This window comes from Entamoeba dispar, genomic scaffold, assembly GCF_000209125.1.
Source record: "Entamoeba dispar SAW760 scf_1105229463811 genomic scaffold, whole genome shotgun sequence".
Classification (NCBI taxonomy): Eukaryota; Evosea; order Mastigamoebida; family Endamoebidae; genus Entamoeba; species Entamoeba dispar.
Genome location: NW_001855879.1, coordinates 8408 through 33951, shown reverse-complemented (window position 1 = coordinate 33951; position 25544 = coordinate 8408). Strand labels below are relative to the sequence as shown.

General features: G+C 22.1%; 3 protein-coding genes across 3 annotated transcripts, besides 52 other annotated features; all 3 read right to left on the bottom strand.

Moving 5' to 3' along the window:
* The first annotated feature begins 121 nt into the window (after positions 1-121).
* Positions 122-177: a sequence feature (AT_rich).
* Positions 178-204: 27 nt separating this feature from the next.
* Positions 205-381: a microsatellite.
* Positions 382-462: 81 nt separating this feature from the next.
* Positions 463-514: a sequence feature (AT_rich).
* A 42-nt stretch (positions 515-556) lies between these two features.
* Positions 557-745: a microsatellite.
* Position 746: 1 nt separating this feature from the next.
* Positions 747-926: a microsatellite.
* Positions 806-984: a microsatellite.
* A 241-nt stretch (positions 985-1225) lies between these two features.
* Positions 1226-1408: a microsatellite.
* Positions 1326-1509: a microsatellite.
* Positions 1510-1589: 80 nt separating this feature from the next.
* Positions 1590-1773: a microsatellite.
* Positions 1774-1816: 43 nt separating this feature from the next.
* Positions 1817-1977: a microsatellite.
* Positions 1978-2272: 295 nt separating this feature from the next.
* Positions 2273-2328: a microsatellite.
* Positions 2329-2332: 4 nt separating this feature from the next.
* Positions 2333-2518: a microsatellite.
* Positions 2419-2604: a microsatellite.
* Positions 2605-2695: 91 nt separating this feature from the next.
* Positions 2696-2843: a sequence feature (AT_rich).
* Positions 2844-2946: a microsatellite.
* An 80-nt stretch (positions 2947-3026) lies between these two features.
* Positions 3027-3059: a sequence feature (AT_rich).
* A 50-nt stretch (positions 3060-3109) lies between these two features.
* Positions 3110-3348: a sequence feature (AT_rich).
* Positions 3349-3382: 34 nt separating this feature from the next.
* Positions 3383-3561: a microsatellite.
* Positions 3562-3674: 113 nt separating this feature from the next.
* Positions 3675-3853: a microsatellite.
* Positions 3854-4136: 283 nt separating this feature from the next.
* Positions 4137-4163: a sequence feature (AT_rich).
* Positions 4164-8858: a repeat region.
* Positions 8859-8903: a sequence feature (AT_rich).
* Positions 8904-9498: a repeat region.
* Position 9499: 1 nt separating this feature from the next.
* Positions 9500-9614: a sequence feature (AT_rich).
* Positions 9615-9691: 77 nt separating this feature from the next.
* Positions 9692-9741: a sequence feature (AT_rich).
* A 41-nt stretch (positions 9742-9782) lies between these two features.
* Positions 9783-9961: a microsatellite.
* An 11-nt stretch (positions 9962-9972) lies between these two features.
* Positions 9973-10032: a sequence feature (AT_rich).
* A 16-nt stretch (positions 10033-10048) lies between these two features.
* Positions 10049-10183: a microsatellite.
* On the bottom strand, positions 10057-14127 carry EDI_050710 (protein serine/threonine kinase, putative; the record flags this gene model as incomplete). Its single annotated transcript, XM_001741632.1, has 1 exon — positions 10057-14127. One exon carries the CDS (start codon positions 14125-14127, stop codon positions 10057-10059), a length of 4071 nt encoding a protein of 1356 aa, XP_001741684.1.
* Positions 11072-11215: a microsatellite.
* Positions 11316-11388: a microsatellite.
* Positions 11460-11534: a sequence feature (AT_rich).
* Positions 12874-12912: a microsatellite.
* Positions 13230-13253: a sequence feature (AT_rich).
* Positions 13275-13301: a sequence feature (AT_rich).
* A 100-nt stretch (positions 14128-14227) lies between the features above and the next one.
* Positions 14228-14497: a sequence feature (AT_rich).
* A 40-nt stretch (positions 14498-14537) lies between these two features.
* Positions 14538-14589: a sequence feature (AT_rich).
* Positions 14590-14687: a microsatellite.
* A 381-nt stretch (positions 14688-15068) lies between these two features.
* Positions 15069-15095: a sequence feature (AT_rich).
* A 43-nt stretch (positions 15096-15138) lies between these two features.
* Positions 15139-15163: a sequence feature (AT_rich).
* Positions 15164-15261: 98 nt separating this feature from the next.
* Positions 15262-15296: a sequence feature (AT_rich).
* A 14-nt stretch (positions 15297-15310) lies between these two features.
* On the bottom strand, positions 15311-15907 carry EDI_050700 (GTPase_rho, putative; the record flags this gene model as incomplete). The annotated part of the gene is made up of 1 exon (XM_001741631.1): positions 15311-15907. The coding sequence occupies one exon, from the start codon at positions 15905-15907 to the stop codon at positions 15311-15313; it is 597 nt and encodes a 198-aa protein (XP_001741683.1).
* Positions 15648-15684: a sequence feature (AT_rich).
* A 152-nt stretch (positions 15908-16059) lies between the features above and the next one.
* Positions 16060-16111: a sequence feature (AT_rich).
* Positions 16112-16434: 323 nt separating this feature from the next.
* EDI_050690 (homeodomain-interacting protein kinase, putative) lies at positions 16435-18763 on the bottom strand (the record flags this gene model as incomplete). The annotated part of the gene is made up of 4 exons (XM_001741630.1): positions 16435-17755; positions 17802-18245; positions 18306-18505; positions 18644-18763. The coding sequence occupies 4 exons, from the start codon at positions 18761-18763 to the stop codon at positions 16435-16437; spliced, it is 2085 nt and encodes a 694-aa protein (XP_001741682.1).
* Positions 18197-18218: a sequence feature (AT_rich).
* A 207-nt stretch (positions 18764-18970) lies between the features above and the next one.
* Positions 18971-18991: a sequence feature (AT_rich).
* A 128-nt stretch (positions 18992-19119) lies between these two features.
* Positions 19120-19176: a sequence feature (AT_rich).
* Positions 19177-19444: 268 nt separating this feature from the next.
* Positions 19445-19468: a sequence feature (AT_rich).
* A 79-nt stretch (positions 19469-19547) lies between these two features.
* Positions 19548-21883: a repeat region.
* Positions 21830-23057: a repeat region.
* Positions 22748-23468: a repeat region.
* A 16-nt stretch (positions 23469-23484) lies between these two features.
* Positions 23485-23552: a microsatellite.
* A 720-nt stretch (positions 23553-24272) lies between these two features.
* Positions 24273-24801: a repeat region.
* Positions 24802-24879: 78 nt separating this feature from the next.
* Positions 24880-24931: a sequence feature (AT_rich).
* The last annotated feature ends 613 nt before the right edge of the window (positions 24932-25544 follow it).

The window sequence follows — 25544 nt, the reverse complement described above, 5'->3', positions numbered from 1 at the left end:
ATTTAATCATCATTATGTAATTTTCATTGAGAGATTGTTTTCAATGAATATTTTATTTCATCATTTATTATTTTAACTCTTCTCTTATTACTCTTCTTTTCTCTTTCTTCTATACTTCTTCTATTATATCTATATATTATATATATTATTTCATATATCAATTTCAATAATTTAATTGTATCATCATCACTAGGATATTCCATATTTCATTCTTTTTAATTTAATCTTCTTCTCATTTCTTATCATTAATTTTTAAATACTCTTTTCTTTCTTATTTTTAATATTATTCTTATTATTATTAATTAAATATTTTATTTGTTTAATTTCTTATTTTATTATTAATATATTCATCTTTATATTATTTATTTCCATTATTCATTTAATTCTGATAAAGTTCTTGTTAATTAATAATTTGTATAATTGAACTTCTTTTTAGATAATTAATTTCATCATTTCAATATCATATATTTATTTTATTGATAATTAGAAATATAATATTTTAGTTTATATATTTCTTTTTGATATCTTCTATATTTTCACTTTCACACTTCCATTTTTTATTTATATATTTAATTATTTTATTACATATTTTTTATTGAAATAATAATTAATATATGTTATTATATATATTTCTTTTTTATTTTCTTTTATTATGTCTTTTTATTATCTATTTTATCATTCATATTGTTTATCATTATTTATTTTAATTTATTGAATATATTTATAATTATTTATTATATTTATTGTTATTTATATTATCTTTTTCTTATTTCTTTTATTATTTCATCTTTTAATCATCTCTCTATATTCTTCTTTATTTATCTTATTCCTCTTTCTTCTATTACTTTTTAATTCTTTAATTTCTAATTTATATTTTAATATATTATATTTAATCATATCAATATTAACTTTTTATCTTCTTTATTCTATTTTTGATGTTTTATTTTTCTTTATTATTTCTTCTATATTAAATCTTATTTTGTTATCTCTAATTCTTCTAATTTCATTCTTAGTAATTCTTCTCTCATAAATTTGATTACACATTTTATATTTGTTTCACTTTCTTCTTGGATTCTTTTTTGATAGATTCCATCTCTTTCTTTTCTTCAATAATTACTCCACTTGACCCATCCCTTTTCTTTAGTGCTTCTATTTTTATCAGAGGTATTGTTTTCTTCTTCAATTTGATAAAAATTTACTTGTTGTATGTGTTCTTCATAAGATGTTTTCTATTTCTTTTTCTTCTGATATCTCTATCTTTGATTTTTCTTTTATTGTTTCCATCTTATCATTCTCTTCTATCTGTTTCTCAATTTATCTTCTAATTCCTTGCTTTTTCTTTTTTCTATTTCTTTGTCTTTCTTTTTAATTTCTTTTTGTTCTTTAATCTTTGTTATTTCTTTTTCTTATTGTTTGATCTTATCTTTTGTTTTATTGTTTTCTTCTTCTTGTTTATTTCTTTTACTTCTTTCTTTAATCTATTAGTTTCTTCTTCCTTTTCTTTTATTTCTCTAAATTTTCTTTCAATGTTCGTCTTTGTTCTTCTTTCTGACAGACTACAATCTAATGTTTACTATTCATTCTTTATATTTCTTTATCTTCTTTTCTTCTCTCTTTTCATTATTTCTTCTTTCTTTTGTTTTTGTATTTCTCTATTTCTTCTATTCTTCCTTCAATTTCTTTTATTTCTCTTTTATATTCTATTTGATTTTATTCTTTCCCTTTTTCATATCTTTTTATTATTTATTTCTTCTCTTCTTCTATATCCTTTTCTTGTTCTTGTATTGTTTCTTCTTTTCTTCAATTTTTATGGATATTTCTTCTTGTTCTTCTTCTTTATTAATTAGTTTCTCTTTCACTATCTTTTTTATCTTTGCAAATCTCTTCATCATTTCTTGTATTATTTTCTTATTTTCTTTTTCTTTTGTCTTTTCTTCATTGTCTTTTCTTGTAATATCTTTTATTTCTATATCTTTTACATTATTTATTCTCATAATAATATTGATTAAACATTTTACTTGAATTATGTTATTTGTGTTATAATAATTACTTTTCTTTTTATTAGAACTGTGATTATTTGAAATGTACTATTGTATTTATAAATATGATAATTAGTATTAAAGTACTTATGCTTTTATTTTGTTGATAATGATTATATTTATATCCTTGATAATATCTTCTAAATCTATTTGTTGGTGTACAATTATTTATATTTGATTTTCATGAGATTCTTGTGCTATAGAAATTGATCTTATAAATATATAAGAAGAATAAATAAAATAAAATAACGATAAATAAAAGAACAAAAAACAAACAAAATATAATAAATTTGAATAATAATAATAACAATTTTTAAGAAAAAGAAATAATAATGATTATATGATATAAAGAAAGATAATAAAAGAAAAGAAATATCATAAAATTGAAAAAACAAAGAAATAATAATAAAAATAATAAAGAGTAAATAATAAATAAAAGAATAAAATATAAAGAAAAGGGTAATAAGAACAAGAATAATTTTAAGAAGAAACCATTAGAAATTAAATTAAATAAATTAAATAAATAAAATAAAGAAAAGTATGATAGTTATAATAATAATAAAAAATAAGAAGGCCCCGTAGCACAGTCGGTAGTGCATCGTACTTATAGAAAAGAGAAATGCGAGGGTCGCGGGTTCGATCCCCGCCGGGACCACTTTTTTTTATTTTATTAATTAATATTATTAAATATAAAATACAATTTAAAAATTGATTATCATATCAAATCAAAATATAACAATTATAATTATATATGGTTAGTTAATTGACTGTTTATTTAAATTAAATTTTTATTTTTGTTAATTTATTAATAAATAGCATAAAATAAATTATTATAAAACAATAATAAGTTGCATTAAAAATCAATCAATAGTATAAATAAATAAGTTAATATCAATATTTAAATAAACTGATTTGACTCATTTGTATAATCAAAATAATTCTTTGGATTTTATTTATTAATTCATATCATTACCCTCTATCATTTTCATTATTATAACATTAATATATATTTTATTATTTCATAGTTATTTGTTATTTTTTGTTACTCATTCATATTTAATCAATTTGAGTAATTATGAATTTTTAAATAAAATTATATGTAACAATTAATAATAATATAAATCATTTGTATCACTCATTCATTATAATTTAAATTTTATTTACATAGATAATAAATTAAAAATGAATATATAACTAAAATTATGAATCAGATAAACTATTTAGTGTATCATATTAATAAAATAATTATTAAATTGTTATGAGTATTATATTGTTTTATAATAAGAAATAAAATTATGAAAAATATAAAGATAAAGAGTGTTGTAATGTTTATATGAAAAATTATAAAAATAAGAAAATAAAAAAAACAATTCAAAAGATGAATGTATAAAATAAATGAAGAAGAAGTAATAAGATAAGTGAAATATAAAAGAATATATAGATTGAAAATTATTATAAAATAAAAAGAAGAAAATATTAAATCTATAGAAGAAGAATATAATAACAAGAATAATAGGAAAAAATGAAGAAGTTATAACAGAAAAATAGCTAAATGCTCAAATATTTACATAATAAATTAATGATAAATGATGATAGAAGAAAATAGGATAGCAAATAAAATGAACATGAAATGATAAAAAGAAATGATAAAAAGAAATGAAAAAGAATATGAAAGAATTAATAAGATTGAAAAATATTAAGAAAAGAATAAAAATATAATTAGAAAGAAACAAAAGAACAAGAGGTATAGAGAAATGAAAAGAATAATACAAAAGATTAAAAAAAAAAACAAAAGAGAGACAGAGAAATAATAATATTTAGAATAGAAATGAAGCAGAGAATATGAATAAAATAAAAGAAGATTATTGAAGAAAGAAGAGAATAAGCCTATGACATAAAAGTAAATAATCAAGAACTATTTAACGAAAAGAGTACAGATGATACATTAAAAGTGAAACACAAAATTACAAAATAAATAGTTATTGAAATAGGGAACCAAAATAAGCGAAGAAATTATGCATTTAAATAAATTGCTCAATTGAAAATAGTGTAATATATTTTTGCATATTAGATTATTCTGTTTTCTGTTATTTTCTCTTAAAATTATAAAATATAAAAATAAATAAAGTATTTAATTAAGTATTAATAGAACTTGTGTATATTGTTCCTGCCTCAGGTGAGACTAATCCCGTCCCTTCGTCTTCGTTATGTAGTTCCACAACATATGTTTGGTTGTGATCTCCACAGTGCTCCATGACGTCCATCATGTTTTTAATTACAAGGTTTTTGATTTCTTTAGTGATGTCATTTTCGATTTTTAATTGTTTAATTAATTTAATACTTTCAGCATTTACTAGCCCATTAATCCAAATTACTATTGGAATTATTTTGACATCCTTTAATTTCTCTATTTTCATTACCCTATTTTTCAATTCCTTATACATATTTCTTTTCTTCCAATAGGCTCCATTAATATTATGATCTGCCACAATATTCATATCAATTATTAGACCAGTTTTATTCTTTTTATCTAGTACATATATATCTGGTCTTTTATGATATAGTCCATCACTTTTTGGCATTATTTGTTTGTTCAATATCATAGTGATGTCATTGTATTGGAACACTGTTTCATATGGGGGTTTCTTGTATTGTTTATTTCCTGTGTATTTTCTTATTAACCCCTCCCATATGATGATGCCAATATGGTCATGTTTCTCCATTTGTGATTTATTATGACCAATGCAAGATAGTAGAATGTGTTCTACTGTGGCTATCTTGTCTTTACAAAGTGGGGAGTACTTCAATCTTTCATTTTTTAATATTTTATCTTTCCTGTACCCACTAAATATTACTCCATCTTGTATTTTAGTTAATTGAAGAAATGCATTTTTCTTTATATTGATGGACTTCAATGCATTTATTGTAGTAGTTTTATCTACAAATTTTGACTCGAACCATCTTCTAAAATGTCCAATTGTTTGATTTCCATTTTTTGATGTATTGGTTGGTCATTAATTTCTTTATTTTTACTACTACCTCTTTTTCTTTTTTATTTTCATTTCATTTATTATTTCTTCTATTTTCGTTTCTGGGATTTTATGACCTAGGGCTTTTTTAATTCTATTCCATATTCATTTTTGGAATACCATCTATCTATTATGTTATTTCCTATTTCACTTTCTCTTGTACAATAGTACATTACTGTTCTAATTAATTCATTAACATATTCGTCAATTAGGCTTATTAATCCTTCACCCATTTCATTTATAGGGACATATAGACGGTCTTTGGAGTTACAACAATGTATTTTGCATTTCTTAAATATTTTCTTATCTCCAAATCCATTCTATCTAAGTTACCTTCCAATTTACTACTGATGCTGAATATCTGAAGATGGGTATTACTTCAGTATTAATTCTTGTAATGTATCTTCTATTACTACTTTCATCAGTATTTATCTCTTCCATTTTCTTCATCATCTTTTCTTTGATGATTTTACAATTGAAGGTATCATTAATTTCATCTGACTGCCATACTCCTAAATATTTATACAAGTCCTCTCCTTCAATTATTGGGATGTTTTGCATTCCATTTGGTATTTTATTAATGTTTTTTAATACCATTCCTGATTTATTTTCATTTCCATCCCTATTCCACTTATTATTTCTTTAATTTCATTGTGGATTGTTCCCATTTCTTCACTACTTTGTGTCATTATTCTCAATTCATCCATATACAATGTATGGTTTGCTTTTGGGAACTTCTCTTCTATGATTTGAGAAATTACATTCATTTTGATGATGAAGAGTAGAAATGATAATGAATCACAATGTAAAATTCATCAATTTAATACATCCTAGATATTCATTATATTTATATCATATGAATATCTTCAATCTGTTCATCATACTTTCTACAATGTCTATGATGACACCCTCTACATTAAAATATTTAAGTGTTTCTATTACCCATTCGTGATTTACTGAGTCATATGCTTTCTTAATATCATAATATGACTCTACATATTTTGGGTATTTCTCTTCTTTTTGCTGATTTAACATATAATTATTCATTATTCATTCTTTATTATCAAGAGATTATAATTTACATCATAACTGATTTTTACTAATTTTTAATGATTCATTATTCATGTTAATTCTATTATGAATCTTATCTTTTAATAAGGAGGTAAATACTTTCATTATTACATTTGTACAACTTATAGGACGATAATTAGTGACATCGTTCATATCACCTCCTTTGTGGATTAGTATAGTTCTTCCACTTACCATGTCTAGAGGGATGTTTTCATTGAAGTTTAACCAATCATTGAAGATATTAAGAATGGAATCTCTTGATGATGACATTCTCTTCCAATAATACCCATATATAGTGTCAATACCTGGTGATTTCCAATTATTTATTTTCATCAGGCTTAAATTTAGTTCATCCATTGTGATGATGACACTATCATAATTTCTGTATCTTTCATTCCACGAGGTGATTTGTTTTATTTTCCAATGTTCCTTATTTAATATCACCTGTGTTTCATATAATGATTTCCAATATTCTAAAATAATATCGTTAATTGGGTATATTTCATTTTGTGGGTCTTTCTTCTTTATTTTGATTTTCTTATTAGAATCAAACATGATTTTATTTGTATTGATTCTGACCCTTTCATTCTTATTAAATTTAATTCTTTCTTTAATCATCGTCATCATATATTTTATGTACTTTATTCTTTCTTGTGATTTAATTTTAATTTCATCTGCATCTTGTTCCTTCAATCTCATGATGCATTTTATTCTGTACCATCTCCTTGATTAGATCTTCTAATCTATTTATTTTCCTTAGGATTTCTTTTGTTTCATCAAATTTATCTCATTTAAATTTATTTTAGAGATAATAATACATACACATTGAAATCATTTTCATATCTTCTTGTAGATTTTCTATTCTCCTGACCATACCCATTTATTATTTATTTCTCTAATTAATTTATCTGATTCTTTCATTTTCCAGTAGTAATTAATATTTACACATTTATCTATTTTCATTTCTTTAACTTGATTGATGATAGAGTTAAGATATTCATCATCAATATCAGTAGAGTTATTTTTTATGATAATGTTTTTTATTATTGGATTACACTCTACTTTCCCTTCTATGATGGTTCACTTTCATTTTAATATATATCTTAGTTGTTTCTTTTATTCTATGTGACTTTTTAATATTATTAATGTATTCTTTATCATTATTTACACTATTATTTATTATTTTTATTATATTTTATTTCTTCATTCTTAATTTCTTATTTAATTTCTTATTTAACCAATTAATTGCAAAACAATACAACACATCAATTAAAATTATATTTGTTTGATTTGTTGTGTTTTCTTCTCTTCTTGACTGATTATCATTTCTTGTTTTTTGATACTCAGTGTTTTGCTCTCTTCTTCTTCTATTTCCATAATTGTCTTTTTCATAGTTGTAGTTTTATTCATTTGTATTGTCCCAGATGATGATGTTCTCAATATTGGTTGTATATTTATCATTAATATCATTGTTTTCTTCTTCTCCAGTTCCTTCTGGGATAAAAAATTTTCGATATTTTCATGTTGTTTTGATATTAATTGTTTTTGTTCTTCATTTTCTCTTTGTGTATGGTCTAATTCTTTTCTTGTTTTTCTGCAATCTCATAGTTTTGAATCGCACTTTTTTGATATACAGAGATTTGATTTTCTTTATCTCTTATGTTCTTCTCTAGCAGCTTAGCACTCTTCTCCAGCTCGTCAGCCCTCTTCTTCTCCAGCGCATCAGCACTCTTAAGGACGAAGTCCTTCTCCTTCTTCAGCCTCTCATAGCTAGCTCGGAGGGTGAGGATGGTTTCATCCTTACCTCCTACTTCTGTGTTCCTTCTACCATTTGCTTCTTTTATTTTTCATTGTGATGTATTATTTTCCTCTTTTAATTTAGAGTTTTCTTATTTCATTACATGTGTTTTGAACATTGTTTATTTATGTTTGAATCTTTTCTATTTCTTCTTCAAACTCTTTCCTGACTGTTTCTCGTGCTTTTTGAATCATTTCATCTGAAATGATTTGTTCTTCTTCAATCTTTTTTGTTTGAAGTTCTTTAATAGTTTCTTCTAATTCTTTGATTTTATTTTGAAGTGTGTTGATTTCTTCTTTGTTGCATTCTTCTTCCTTTTTCTCTTCTTTGTCTTGTGTTTTCCCTTTATTTTCTTTTTCATTTATTATTCTTGCAGCTTTACATCTATCGTTCATTTCTTTGATTGGGTTTTTGTTTTTGATTTCTTCTTCGATTGTTTTAATATCTTCACTTTTCCAATCTTTTGTTTTATCTTTGAATTCTTCTTTGATTTTCTCTAGTGTTTTCTTCTTTCTTATTGAATATACTTCTTGGAGAATATTATACATTTTCTTTTCTTTATCTTCATACTTTTTAAGTAATTCTGAATATTCTCTTTTCTCCCATTTTCTTGTTATTCTTTTAATTTTTATTTCAATTTCATTTGTTGTCAATAATTTAGATTTATTATTTGTATAATGTTTATTATCATTATATTTACATTGTTTCTTATTTGTTTTTCTTTGTGTTCTTCTTTTTCTATTCACTTTTTTCTTGTTATTTCTTTTATCATAATTATTATGCATTTTATTGCTATTGAAGTCATTTCTTTTCTTTGAACTTAAATATGTCTTGTTTGATTTTCTTTACAAGACTCTATGGTATTACTCAATAGGCATGGCAACAAAATTTGTTGTATATCCTGCATTGATAAAAGGATCTATAATAATATTTAACATAAAATGATATAAAATATAAAGAAATAAAATAAAAAGTAGTTAATTAAGTATTAATAGAAATATTTTCTATTGTTCCTTGCTCAGGGGAGACTAATCCCATCCCTGAGCTTAAAAGTATTTGTTCTTCAACTATTAGCTTATTCTTTGCTTCTAGTTGTTGAACGGTGAGAATTTCTTTTTCTCATTTATTTATTGTGGAATAGAATATTTTAAACATCAATTATTTAAATGTTCATTATTTAATTTCTATTTGATTTTGATGAATATTAAAATTATTCTTTATTTTCTTATTTTAAGGAGAATATATAATTAATACTGTATTGCTTTAGGCTAATATTCTTTTAGCCTCTACCACTTGACCCTTTTCTTTTGTTAATCTTTCTTATATTATCAATTATACTTGTATTCTAACAAGTAATAATAACATCTTTATAAATACCCATTCGTTTATTGTCAATGACGTCCCATCATTGCACATAATAAACACTGCTATTCTTGCAGTACTGGGTAAGATGTTTTTCTAACTAAACGCAACGCCATAACCAGTCCATAACTAGTGGGAATCGAAGGATGGAAATATTTTAGGGTTCTGTGTGGTGTCTCTGACGTGCTACCTTCGAATCCTAAAATATAAAGAAATATAAATGAATATAGAATGAATATTTAATTTACATTTTTATTTTTTATTTTTTTAAGAAAAAATAATAAAAACTATTATTTTATTGATTCAAAATATTTTGCCCTTTTCTTTTTGGTGTGTTTTTTATTTAGATTCATTATTTCTTTCTTATTTTGGTTCTCATTCATAATCATTTCATTATTTTATGTTAATATAAATTAAATGATTAAATAAAACAAATATTATTGGTATGAATAAGAAATATAATACAACATAAAGAAATTATTGATAAAGAAAGAAATAAATAAATTCAATATTGACAATGTAATATAAATAATAAGAAGAATAATTAAAGAAGAAGATAAATAATAAATATAATAAGTTAGATAAGAAATGAATGATTAAAAGAAAATATTTAAAATGAAAAGAATGATAAATAGTTAAAATAAAAGAATAAGAAATAGATATTATATAAACCTAATTAATTATTTAAAAACATTTTAATTGTTTTTAATTAATTTTATTTCTTTAATTAAAACATTACAATAAAGACCATTTTTATTTATTTTATTTCAATTCTTTCTAACATTTTTACTACTTCTTCTATTCTTATTCTTTCTTTTGCTTCTTGTTTCCATGTTTTTTCAATAATTTCTTTAATATCTTCTTTAACTTCTTGTATTATTTTTGGTCGTTTACCTGTTGTGATTGCATCTGCAATATCCCATGGATATTTATATATTTCTTTAGGAAATGGTTCTTGCCATGTAATGATTTGTAACATTGTTATTGAATATGAATATATATCTGATTCCATTTTATAATGTTCTCGATTTAATATTTCTGGTGCCATGTATTTTGGTGTTCCTATCCCTTTTGTGAATGTCATATTTGTCATCATCATATTAATGTTTCTTGAACTTCCAAAATCTGTTAATTTACAATTAACTCCAATATTATCATCAAGTGTTACAACAAGAAAATTATCTGGTTTAATATCTCGATGTAGTATTCCATTTGAATGAAGATATGAAATTCCTTTTGCTCCATCTATCATAAATTTAATTCTTATTTTATTAGGTATTTCTGTGTTTGTTCTTTTATTAATTAAATCTTGTATTGATCCATATTTTGCATATTCTGTTATCATACATATTTTATTAGGAATAAATACTGCTCCATAAAAATGAATGATATATTCACTTCTAAATTTATCTAACATCATTACTTCTTTCTCAAATTCTTTCATTTTGTTTTCATCTTTATCAATTTGTTTCATTTTTTTAATTGCTACTTGATTCCCTCTAAATTCTCCTATATATACGATTCCAAATGTTCCTTCTCCTATTTTCTTTTCTTCTTTTATTTCATCTGGATCAAGTCGTGTTGATATTTGTGTTTCTCCTTTAATTGAAATACTTTTAATTATTTCTTCTTGTGTTTTATTAAGTGTTTTACTAATTATCATTATTTGTTCTTTAATTTTAGTAGTACATTTGATTGTAATGAATATTTCAAATTCACATGCATATCCTCCTTCAATTGTAATAATATTTGGTTTGATTCTAATTGAATATTTTTCATTTTCTTCTTTACTACTTATTTGTATTTTCTTTTTTTCTTTCTTCTCATTTCCAATACATATTAATTCTCTAATTTCTTTATTTACTTCAATTTCTTCTCCTTCTCCTATTTCAATTTCTTTTTTATTTGTTATTATTCCATCTCCAAGTGTTATGAATTTGATATTTGATTGTGAAATTTTAAATATTGTTGTTGTTTTCTCTTGTTCTTTCTTTTCTTTGCGTTTTATAATGTAATTAATCATTATAATTATAATTATAATTATTATAATGATGATAATAAGTATAATGATGATAATTATCATTATCATCCACCATACAATTTCTTTATTACATTTTGTTCCTTCTTCATTGATTCCATACCAAAATGAACATTTTGAACATTTATTATTTTTTGTTTCTTTACATTTATTAATATTTGAATAATGAATACATTCTTTATTTATTATTATATATTCATCTTCACATTTATTACATTCTTTCTCATTTAAACATGTCATACATTTATTTCCACATTTTGAACATTCTTTATTTATTAAATAATATCCTGTTAAACATTCTTTACATCCATATTCTTTATCTATTTCTCCTTTACATCCTTTAATTGTTGTTGTTGATTTACATATTCCTGTTGAACTCATAAAATATCCTTCTCCACATTTTATACATTTATCTTTTTGATTACATGTTAAACATTCTTTTTCACATTTTGAACATCCTTTTCCATTTCTATAATATCCTTTATTACATATTCCACATCCACTTCCATCTGCTAATATTTGTAAACATGTTCCATTTAATTCTTCATTTGATTGACATGTTTTATCATTTCTTAAATATTTATCATTAGAACAACTCATACAATATGTAGATGTTCCATAACATGTTTCACATTTATCATCACATTTTAAACATTTCATGTCATTTGTTAAATAATATCCTTCTTTACATCTTTTACATCCATATGTATTTTGTTCTTCACAATATTCTATTTTTGTATTAATACATTCTCCCTTCAAATTAGGTGAATATGTATTTAAACATTCAACACATTTTCCATTAACATATGATTTATTTGAACAATATTGAATATTATTATTACATTTTCCATTTTGATCTTTTATCATATCTTCTTCACATGTTTTATTTATACATTTATTATTATCTAAATATTCTTCATATTTACATTTTATTTCAATATCATTTGTTTGACATATTTCTGATTTTGTACATTCTATACATTTATTATTATTAATGTATTTTCCATTTTCACAATATATTTCTTCATTCTTTCCATTTTGGTTCTTTTCTTTTTTTGAACATTTTTTATTGTTTAATGTATATCTATTTGAACATGATACACATTCATTTCCTTCATAATAACATTGATCTTCTTTATCTCCATTACATTGATTATTTTGTATTTTATATCCATTTGAACATTTTAAACAATAATTTCTTTCTGATTTATTACATTTATTATCAATTTCTTTACACTCTCCATTTTCTTTAATATATCCTTCTTTACATTGATAACAATATGTTTTATATCCTACAATACAATTATCTGGTAATAATTGACATTCTTTATTTGAATTTAAATAATATCCATATTCACATTCAATACAATGACTTTGTTTATTTATTTTATTACAATGTGAATCAATTTGACATTCTTGTTTTGAATTTAAATAATATCCTTTTTTACATTGGATACATTTAAATTTTTCATTTGATTTACCAGTTAAAACAATACAATTTGATAATTGACCATTTAGTGTTATTGTTTCATCAAATATCATTATATTATTATTACCATTAGTATTATTAATATTTATTAATGGTGTTGATGAAGAAGAATTAGTGAAATAATAAACAGAATTATTAACAAAAGAATTACATGTGAGAATACCATTTATAATTAAAGTTAATGGTTTATTTGTTGGATTTAATGAATGTTTTAGTTCATTATTTCCATTTATTTCCAATGTATTTGTAGTCGAATTGTATTTAAATTCTGAGTTATCATTCTTTTCTCTATTATTTGTAATTTCAAAGTTATTAAATTGTATCTTTTGAGTATACTCTTTGATTGATGAAACAGGTGCTATTAATAATGTAATATCATCATTAACATTAATTTGTTTAGCTGAAATAAAATTATATAATATAATATCATGATCAATATTGAGAGTTGTATATTTAATAATATTATTATTAAAATCTACTGTGTTTAAATTTTGTTGAATATTAAGAATACATTCGGTTTCACCATTATCATCACATGGACAATGTGGATAATCGAATGGTTTACTACCACTTCCTGAATATGATAAATTATAATTATTACCATTCATTGTACAAGTAACACTTGTATCTAAATTACTTCCTGTTGGACAAAATCTCATTAATCTATTGTTTGATATTAAATATGCCTTACCATCTGACATAACAAGTCCATTCTTAAAATCTTCTGGTAAATAATGGTCATTTGGGTTTTGATTAATTTCAAATGCACTATTATTATTAAATGACATTACATCAAAACATCGTTTATTATTAAATGGATTATTAATTATAAATTTGTTTATAGATTTTTCATCTTTATAAAGATGAATATAATCACTTTTCCAAATAATTAATTGAGGTTGATTTAATGATGGTGTTGTTTCAAATGTAATTGAATGTTTAAATGAAACATGACCAATCCAATCTACTGTAGATTTTTTTCTAAAGATAAATTCATTACATGTATGAAATCTTCCATTTAAATTAATTTGAGAATTATCCATAACTTCAATAACATTTGCATTCCAGTAATCATATGAACTTGTCACTGTGAACTTACCATCAAGATATGTTCTGTTACAATTAAAAGCTAAACCAGAGTAAGTGAAATCCTTGTTAAAATAATATGAATAATCGTTTGAGAGTGATTCACATTGTTTATCCTTTCCATTTTCAAATCCACCTTTAAATTCATGTCCTATTTGAATACAATCATACCCCTCAGTGATAACACAATTAATCAATAATGTAATATAAAACATTAACATAAATGAGTATGAAGAATAAAAATATGAGATTATTTTGTGATGATTCTTTTTGTTTCTTTCTTTTTTGTCATTTTGAATCTTTTGTTGAATTTTGTTATTTTATATATAAATAGATTAATAATAATAATTTATAATTTATTTTTATTATTATTAATTAAAGTCTTACAACAAAAAAATGAAAACATGAATTTTTGATTAAATTTAGATAATTGTTTCATTTAAACTATTATTTTATTTATTTATTTAATCCATCATCATTTCATCATTTTATAAATTCTTCATTTGGTTAATGATAAAATAAATATATAATATTATATAAAACAATATTTGATTAATTTTTTTCTTTCTTTTTTTATGAAAATAACGATAGATATAAATAGAATTCATGTGTTTCATTGATATTGATATTTTAATACATTAATTCAATTTAATAACAAAAATAATGAAATTAATTAAATTTACTTGATTTTATCTAATTTATCCTATTAATCTATTTATTTATTGTATTTATTTTATTAATGTGTTGATATTAAAAATTGTTGAATTACTTATTTCATTGTATGTAAATATTGTTTCTATTGTTTAAAATAATAAAAATAAGAACAACCAATTTATTAATTATTTGTTAAATACAAATGAAACGATTAGAGAGATAAGAAGAAATTCCGTTGGTGGATAGATTTATCAATTATCCTTTTTTATTAATTTGGTATTTATTTTTGTAAGACTTTGAATATTTTTTTTAAAGGGTTTTAATTTTTTTTATGAGTCAATACTTATTTTACTGCATCTCAGCTGTATAACATGAACTAGATTTAGTAACACACGAAAAAATAATAAAGAAAATAAAGTGTACATGAGAAATATAGAATTTGAATAGAGTGAATATACCGACAGTAAACCAATTTTATAATATGAACTCCACATGTTCTTTCTTTATAAAATATAATATTTAATTAATACCAACAACTGATTGACCTTTTAATGCAAAAGTAAGTTGTTCAGTTTTATTTTATAATTATAATTATTAGTACACATTGAATTCTGATAATACATTACAAACAAACTGTCTCAAAGAAAAATTCAAAGACGTTCAAATAGAATGACTATCATTTGCAGATACATTTGTATTTAATAATTTTTTATTATAAAGAATAAAAAAACACATAATTATACTTTAAGATAAATTACAACATCTTTTATCTTTATCCTTTTTATCATCTGTACTCTTCTCATTAGATTTTTTTAAACAAGCCCGCACAGCCTCTTCAAAAATAAAATCAACATCGTCTTTGTCTGAATCACTCCACTCGATGTACTGAACTGCACCAATTCTTTTAGCCATCACCTCTCCTTGTTCTTGTGAAATTAAAGTAATTCCTCGTTCAGCTAAAGAGTTAAGTTTTTCAGGGTTTTTTCTTACTTCAGCATAACTGCCAACAAGAATGATGGGTGCATCTGAACAGTATTCTTTAATTTCAGGTTTCCATAGTTTTTCTACATGACTGTATGAGTTATAATTAATAATAGAAAATAAAACAATAAAAATATCAGTCTCTGGGTATGACAATGGTCTTAATTTTGCATAGTCTTCAGACCCCTCAGTAGAAATTATATTAATAGTATGTTTAATACCATCAACACTAATAGAGACTTTTTGATCCTCAACAGCACCTGGTGGATTTTCTCCTGGAGGAATTATACCTGAACAAATTGCAGCAAGCTTATTTTTACCAACACAATGATCTCCTACGAGAATGCACTTAAATGCCATGAATTAGTTATTTAATTTTATTGTTGATCTTTTTCTTTATCTAAGAATTTAAAAGTCATTTGATTAATAATGTTTGGAATATTCTGTACTTTTTCTGTTGTTATTCAACTATCATTCACCCTGAATTAGAAATAGATTCTATTCATCACAAGTTTAATAATAATATTATTAAAATGATTGAGAAAATATAAATTCTTATTAATTCGTTGATACCATAAAATTTATACAAAGAAGAAAGGACTAAAAAGAAGGATAAATAAGAAGTTATATTGCTGTAATGTCTTGATTAACTTCTAAAACAATGAACTGCTTTGTGTGTATTGTAATGAATTAATATTTATTTTCATTCATTCTTTAATCATTAGATTTCTTGATGATATAAATTTTTCATTCTTTTGTTATTGATTCTTAATACTTTTATATTCTTTTATCATAAATCACTTCTTTTTATATGATTTTATGAATTAAACCAAAATAAAAGAAATTGTTCAATTCACAGTTAAAACATCATGTTGAGGTAATTCAAATTATTTTATTTCTTCTTCATTGATTTCATGATCTAGTTGCGAAGTTTTTCTTTTTTCTTTCATCTGAGCTTTCTTTAGGTCATGTTCAGTTGGTGAGCCATTGACATTGTTAAGAATATGACCTACTTCTATTTGGTTAATAACATTGTCATCACTTGTTGAACCAGGGATACGCATCTCAGTTGTTTTACTCCAACTTTTAGCAATTTCAGAATTATATTCCATTGAGCCTTGATTAATTTTATGGTTTCCAATGAAAGAAGTACTTCCAACACTTGTTGCAATATCATCTGATCTAAAACCAGTGATAATTCTTTTTGTTTTGTGTTTTTCTTTGTCGATAGGATTTGGTGATTGAGTATTTATATCTTCATATTGTTGAACAACTAATTCGTCTGAAAACTTTTTTATTGTATCAACAGAACTAGCATTTCTTCTCATTTGGTCATAATGTTCTTTTAGTTTTTGATCAGCAATCATTTGTTCAAGAACAGGTGGTGTCATTGGAACGTGAGAAAATGGATTAGAGCTTTGAATACTTAATACAATACCATTATTAAGAGCATTTAAGTATAGTTCATAATAACTTGTTGGCGAAAAAGAACGTACTTTTTGTGATTGTGCAATGACTGGATTAGGATATAATGCCAATAACGTATCGTCAATACTTTGAATTGATGATGGTGGATGTTCTCTTAAAGGAGAAACACAACGAGGAATTTCAAATGAACCATTAAATAATTCTCTTGTAATAAAAGGGTGATGTAAAGCTTGTATAGGACGAAGACGATGATGAGGATTCCAAACAAGGATTCTTTTAAGGAAATCATAAAAGGCTTTTCTATATTCTAATTTTCTTGATTCATCTCTAGCAGAGACACGAAGAGGAACTCTATTACAAAAGTCTTCTAAAGAAGTATAATCGAAATAATCTTTATTAGATTCAATAATAACATTATTGTCATATTCAAATTCACTTTTTGTTTTAAATTCGTAAATAATTCTTCCATTTAACCCTTTTCTTTTTCTAAAATACTTTGTTGATTTTGTGGCAGTTTCAAGTAATTCAGTTGGTGGAGGACCAATCATTGAAATAATTTTATACAATTGATTATATTCACTATTTCCTGGAAATATTGGTATTCCAAGGAAAAATTCTGCAGCAATACAACCTAATGACCACATATCAATAGAAGTAGAATAAGGTAAACCTAAAATAACTTCTGGTGCTCTATAATGTCTAGATTGAATATAGGTATATAAAGTATTATTTTCAAAACATGCAGAACCAAAATCAATTAATTTAATTTGTTTTGTATAACTAAAAAATGAATATGTTTTAATTCAGTTATTTTAAAGAAACAAACTCTATTAATAATACATTTTCTGGTTTTAAATCACAATGAATTATATTACTATTATAAAGAATATTTAATGACTCTAATATTTGACTTAAAAATGTTCTTGAAACATTTAACCCAAATCCTCGACATCCATTTTGTTTCATTAATTCATAAATATTTATTCCTAATAATTCAGTTACAATACAAACATGATTACAATATAAAAAATGATCAAATAATCTTATTGTATTTCCTTTACCATCAATATCAAATTTTTCATTTAATAATTGTAAAACAGCTATTTCTAACATTCCTTGTCTAAAATATGCTGGTCTATTTCTTAATACTTTTAATGCAACAAATTGATTAGTAGTTAAATCTAAACATTTAACAACTTGACCAAATGATCCTTGACCAAGTAAATTAATAATTTTATATTTTGTTTGTGATTTTTTACATTTACTTGGACTATTTTATTATTTCTGTTTTATTTCTTCTTTTTCTTTATTTATTTAATAATTAACAAACGTTAAACATTTAGGTGATTCAATAATAGCATCAGAATATAATATTAAGTCATGATTCAAATTATCTTTTTCTTCATTATATTTTGGTGTAGCTGGTATTGTTATTGCTTTAAGTTTTGTTAATGCTGAAATATCAAGTGTTGGATCAACTTTCTTTAATATTTTTAGATAATTAACTGTTGAATTTGAACTTATTGGTTCCTATTTCATTAGTATTTGAATTTTATCGAATTACTGACTAATATCTCTAAACAATAACTACATTAAAATATAAAAGTCAAAATGAATTGAAAGAATTTATTTATTCTTTTTTTTTTTACTCTTTAAATAACCACAAACTTCTTTATTTATTATTAACACTCCATCTATATGAACATAAAGTGTTTTTGTTAATAAACTATCTCCTGATAATTGTAAATTACTTTTCTTCCCTCCAATACCTTTATTCTTCTTTATCATCTATTTATTCTTTTTTTCAGATGTTCTCCTTTTTCATAAAAACTTATTCTTCGAAAAGCTCTCATTGATTGGTTATTTTTTTGTTTGTTAAAAAACGAAATGTCAATAAAGAAAGAATTGGTTGGTAATTCATTATTTTAAAAAAAGGTTATTGGCTATTATTATGTTATTTCTTTTTCTTTTTGAACGAAAATGTCGTATAAACTCAAAAAAATTTTAATAAATTTTGATTCATTTATCTTTACCCTTACTGTCTTTAACATTCTAATAGTATTTCTCTAACAAAACAAAACTAATTGTTTGAACGCTGTTTATTCATTTTCTTTAAAACACAAAGACAAAGTATTTTGGTATGGAATTATTTAATTCTTTTATTTCATCAAATTTTTTTATTTAATAAAAATACTATAAATCTTTTGCATCGTAAAAATATTCATTTCTTTTGAATCTGGTTAATTATTTCTTTTTTTTTATCAGTAAAATCTCATCGTTAATTATTGGTTTAAAAATAAACGAATGAAAAAACTATTCACTATATCAGTAATGAATGTAATGTACAATCGAAAAAATATCCAAAATGATTAGGTGCATAAATAAATATTGTATTATATTGTATTAAGAAGTACAAAGAAAATAAAATTATTTCATCTTAAAATGGTGAGGTTAAAAATTTACCAGAAGAAATAATAAATAAAAATAATTATTGTCCAATAAAAACATCATCAAAATTATAATAACATGAGAAATAACTTATACAATGAAAAAGAACTAAATAAAGAACAAATAAATAATAATAGAATTTGTATTTATTATTTGTTATTCAATGGAGATTAATCTTATCAATGAATCTTCATCATGTAATTCAACCACATATACTCTATTATCGTAGGCGCACTGTTTCATAAATCCATCATGTTCTTAATTACATAGTTTTTAATTTCTTTTATGATGTCAATTTCAATTTTTAATTGTTTAATTAATTTAATACTTTCTACATTTATTAATTAATTTATTGAAATTATTACTGTATTTATTTTAACATCTTTTAATTTCTCTATTTTAATTATTATTTCTTCATTTATTTATACTTATTTCTTTTATTCAAATATTCCATTAATATATGATATACAACAATAATGTTCATATCAAATAATATACATGTTTTATTTTTTTTTATTACATATATATCTGATATTTTATGATATTATTAATCACTTTTTGATATTATTTGTTTATTCATATCATAGTGATGTCATTGCATTAGAACATTCTTTTATATGTTGATTTCTTATATTGATTATTTCATGTGTATTTTCTAATTATCTAATATGATAATACTAATATTGTCATGTTTCTCATTTTGTGATTTTTTTATGACAAATACAAGATAATAGAATATGTTCTATTGTTGATATATTGTATTTACAAATGGATAGTATTTTATTCATTTTTTAATATTTTATCTTTTTTGTGCATATTGAATATTACTCCATCTTGTATTTTAGTTAATTGGAGAAATATATTCTTTTTAATATTGATTGACTTCAATGTATTGATTGTAGTAGTTTTATCTATAAATTTTGATTCAATCAATCTTCTAAAATATCTATTTATTTGATTTCAATTTATTGATATATTTGTTTATCATTATTTTATTTTTATTATTTATTTTTATTTTCAATCATTTCTTTTATTATTTATTCTATTTCTATTTCTTTGATTTTATGTTTTATTATTTTTTTATTTATATTCATTATTCATTTCTTTCAATATCATCTATCTATATATTATTTATTATTTTATGCTTATACAATATTACATCACTATTCTAATTATTTCATTATCATAATCATTATTTATGTTTATTATTCATTTTTCATTTATATTGATATATAGATTGTATTTGGAATTACCAACATTAATGTATTTTGTATTTATTATTTATTTTATCATCTCGATTTCAATTTTATATAATTTACATTCTATTTTATTACTGATGTTGAATATCTGAAGATATTGATTAATTCAGTATTAATTATTGTAATATATCTTATATTACTACTTTCTTCATAATTTATTTCATCATCTTTCATCATTATCTTTTATTTGATGATTTTATAATTAAATATATTATTAATTTCCTCTGAATATCGTATATTTAAATGTTTAACATTTCATCTATTTCAATTATTGTGATATTTTCGTTTCAAGATAGTATTTGATTAATATTCTTTATTTCTTGTTTTATTTTCTTTCATTTCTTTATTCAATTTATTATTGATTTAATTTATTTGTTGATCATTCTCATTTATTCATTATTTTTTTATAATTATTATCATTTCTTTATTATATAATGTATGATTTATATTATTGAACTTATATTCATTGATTTGATAAATTCATTTTGATAATAAAGATGATAATGAATCATAATGTAAACTTTATCATTTTAATATATTATTTATATTCATTATATTTATGTCATATGATTATATTCATTATATTCATCATATTTTATATATTATCTATGTTGATTCATTCTATATTAAATTATTTTAATATTTATATTATTTATTCATGATTCACTGATTCATATAATTTATTAATATCATAATATGAATCTATATATTTTGTATATTTATCTTATTTATGATGATTTGATATATAATATATAATTATTAATTATTGATCATCAAGAAATTATAATTTACATTATATTTGATTTTTATTAATTTTAATGATTCATTATTCATATTAATTCTATTATGAATATTATGTTTTAATAATGATATAAATATTTCATAATTACATTTATACAATTGATATGATGTTAATTAATAACATCATTCATATCACTTCATTTGTTGTTTAATATAATTCTTCAATTTACCATATTTAATTTGTTGATTTCATTGAAATTTAACTATTCATTAAATATATTAAGAATATATTCTCTTGATAATGATATTCTCTTCATTTAATAAAATATATAATATCAATTCATGATGATTTCTAGTTATTTTCATCATTCTTAGATTTAAATCATCCAATGTGATGATATTATCATAATTTCTGTATCTTTCATTCTAAATTATGATTTAATTTATTTCCATTTCTTTAACTTGAATGATGATAATATTAAGATACTCATTATCAATATCAGTAGTGTTATTTTTCATATTGATGTTTTTTTATTATTGAATTACACTCTTTTTTCTATGATTGAGTTCACTTTCATTTTAATATATATCTTTTAGTTGTTTCTTTTATTTTATGTGATATTTTAATATTATTAATGTATTCTTTATCATTATTTAATTTCTTGTTTATTATTTTTATTATATTTTCTATTTATTCATTTCTTAATTTATTATTTAATTTCTTATTTAACAAATTAATTGCAAAACAATACATCAATTAAAATTTTATTTGTTTGATTTATTGTGTTTTCTTTTATTATTGATTGATTATTATTTCTTGTTTTTTGATATTCAGTGTTTTGTTATTTTATTTCTAATATTGTCTTTTTCATAGGGGTAGTTTTGTTCATTTATATTGTCTATGATGATGATGTTCTCAGTATTTGTTGTGTATTTATCATTAATATCATTGTTTTCTTCTTCTTTATTTCTGAAATAAAAAATAAATAATAAAATGATGATGTTTGATATTATTTGATTTTATTCTTCATTTTCTATTTGTATTGTTTAATTCTTTTCTTGTTATTTCTGCAATCTCATATTTTTCAATCCAACTTTTTGATATTCAATGATTTGTTTTTATTTATTTCTTATGTTCTTCTCCATATCATCATCCTTCATTTTATCATTATTTAACTTCTCACAATTAACTCAAAGAATGTTGGTGATTTCATCTTTATTTCATATTTCTGTGTTATTTATATTTTATTTCATTTATTTAAATTGTAATGAAATGTTTTATTATTTTAATTTAGAGTTTTCTTTTCTTATTCATTACATGTGTTTTGAATATTGTTTATTTATGTTTTCATCTTTTCTATTTCTTCTTCAATCTCTTTTCTAATTGTGTCTCGTGTTATTTGAATCATTTCATTTGAGATGGTTCGTTCTTCTTCTTTCTTTTTTTTGTTTGAAGTTCTTTAATAGTTTCTTCTATTTCTTTAATTTTATTTTGAAGAATGTTAATTTATTATTTGTTATATTCTTATTCTTTATCTTGTGTTTTTATTTATTTTATTTTTCATTTATTTTAATATCTTCTTCATTTATTTTGTTTTCTATTTGAACTCTTCTTTGATTTTCTCTATTATTTTCTTCTTTCTTATTGAATATACTTCTTGGAGAATATTATACATTTTCTTTATCTTCTTATTTTTTAAGTATTTCTGATTATTCTCATTCTTAATTTTACTTCTTATTATTTTAATTTTTATTTCAATTTCATTTATTGTTAATAATTTATATTTATTATTTGTATAATGTTTATTATCATCATATTTGCCTTGTTTTTTATTTGTTTTTCTTTGTGTTCTTCTTTTTCTATTCACTTTTCTCTTGTTATTTCTTTTATCATAATTATTATGTATTTTATTGTTATTTCATCTTTCTTTTCTTTGAGCATGAATACCTGTTTGTTGTTTGATTTTCTTTACAAGAATCTATTCCATTACTCAATAAGCATGACAACAAAATATGATGTATATTCTGAATTGATAAAAGGATCTTCATAGTTGAACATACAAAATAAAATAAAATAAAGAAGATAAAATAAAATAAGAAAAAAGAAATTTAGAAAAAATAAGAAAAATCTATAAATAAGAATGAACATAAAGTTGAAATTAAAATGATTATTTAAAATTGAGTTTGTTGTTAAAATAAAAAACTGTAATTTTACATTTAGCACTTCTCTATTTAATTTATACTTATGTCTCTCAGTAATACGTTAATGAGCATAACGGAACATCAACAGAATAACAGCAGTTTAAATATTTTCAAGAGTTTTGATAATGAGAATTTAGGAATACATTCACATGAAATAGAGATATTAATATCTAAACACTTAAACAAGTACATTGGAGGAGTCAATAAACTGTTAGATGAGTAGAATAAATGGTCCATCAAATCCAAAATATAATGAATGAAATAAAAATGTCTGTGATGGTGTTACATGCAAAGGACGAAATTGTAGAAAAATAAAAGACCAAGTAAAGTGGTTAAAACAATAACTGTTGAAAAGATAAGAGAAGGAACAAGCAAAAAAAGAAAATGAACCAATTAACAAAAGATTACAATTGAAACCAAATTGAAACAAACACTTCACCGATGTTTATTCATAATGTAATGATAGAAGACATTCCTGAAAATTTTCAACACAAAACCAAGCAAATGGGGAATTAATTAGAGGAATAATAGAAGAAGAAATAGGAGAGTATTTGGTTCAACTTGAAAAACAAAGAAAATTGTTAAATGAATCAAGAAATAAAATAACTGATAACCCTACGATCATGAGTGATAAAAGAAGTTATATTATAACAAAAGAAGTAAAAACCACCAACTAGAAAAATGGACAGAAAGAAAAATGGACAAATAGAAAAGTATCCAATATATTATTTAATTCAGATACTGATAATCGGAATGTTAATACATCAGTATTTAATCAAAGAATAATAAATAAAGAACATATAATAATTATTATTGAAGATGAAGATGGAAATAAATTTGGAGGATATATTAATGAGAAAATTGACAAAGTTGAAGATTATATAAATGATCCAAAATCATTTTTATTTTCATTAGAATCAAAAAGAAGAATAAAAGGAATGATGAAATTTGATATTAATCAACCACAGTGTGCATTTTATTTATTTAATCAATCAGTGGTTATTTGTTTAGGTATGGATAATGTGATATTACTGTTCATAAAGAAAATGATAAAACAAAAACACTTTGTGACCAATCTTCATTTTCATATAAAACAATATCCAGAATATTTCATACCACAACGAATCATTGTAATTGAAATGAAATGATTTTTATTCATTATTATTTATTTGAAATGAAGAAGACAAAACAGTGATATTAGAATATTAAATATTTCACAGTTCTTAATTATGCTTAGTTTATCTTATAATTCTGTTTTTATCATTTTAATATGATTTTATATAATTTTAAAGTATTGTATATAATTCATTGTTAGATTGTTTTATTCCTTCATATGATTGGGATAATAATGGATTAAAGCAAAAACTTACTCCAATGTTTAAACATAAAAGATTTGTATGTATAGTGAATTGTGCTGATGTTCAAGAGAGTTTTTGTGAAAGAGGTTCTTATGCAATTAAAGAAACTGCTAACTTGTATCATATTGCATATAATGAGTTATATATGGTTGGATGTGATTGAGAAGGTATTGTTGAGAAAGACATAAAGAAACAAGAAAAGGCTATTAATTTTGGAAAGCAAGTTGGTGTAGAACATTTACAATCTATTAATTAACATTCTTTCTTTTTATTCTTTTGTTCTCATACTCTAGTTTAATCATCATTATAAACATTTAATTTCTTTATTCTCTTTATCAATGAAGATAAGTGTTATTACATTAATAATTGAATTGTATTTTTGTTGATGATAAACTTTATTATGTTTAACTTATTATATCAATAAATGAATTATTGATGAAGAGTTATTTTGAATTTGATTTTATTTATTGAATATCATTTATCATTCACCAATCATAACATTGTTTATTATTTGTTAAATCTTTTATTTTAATCAATCAAATTTATCAAAAATGAATCAAG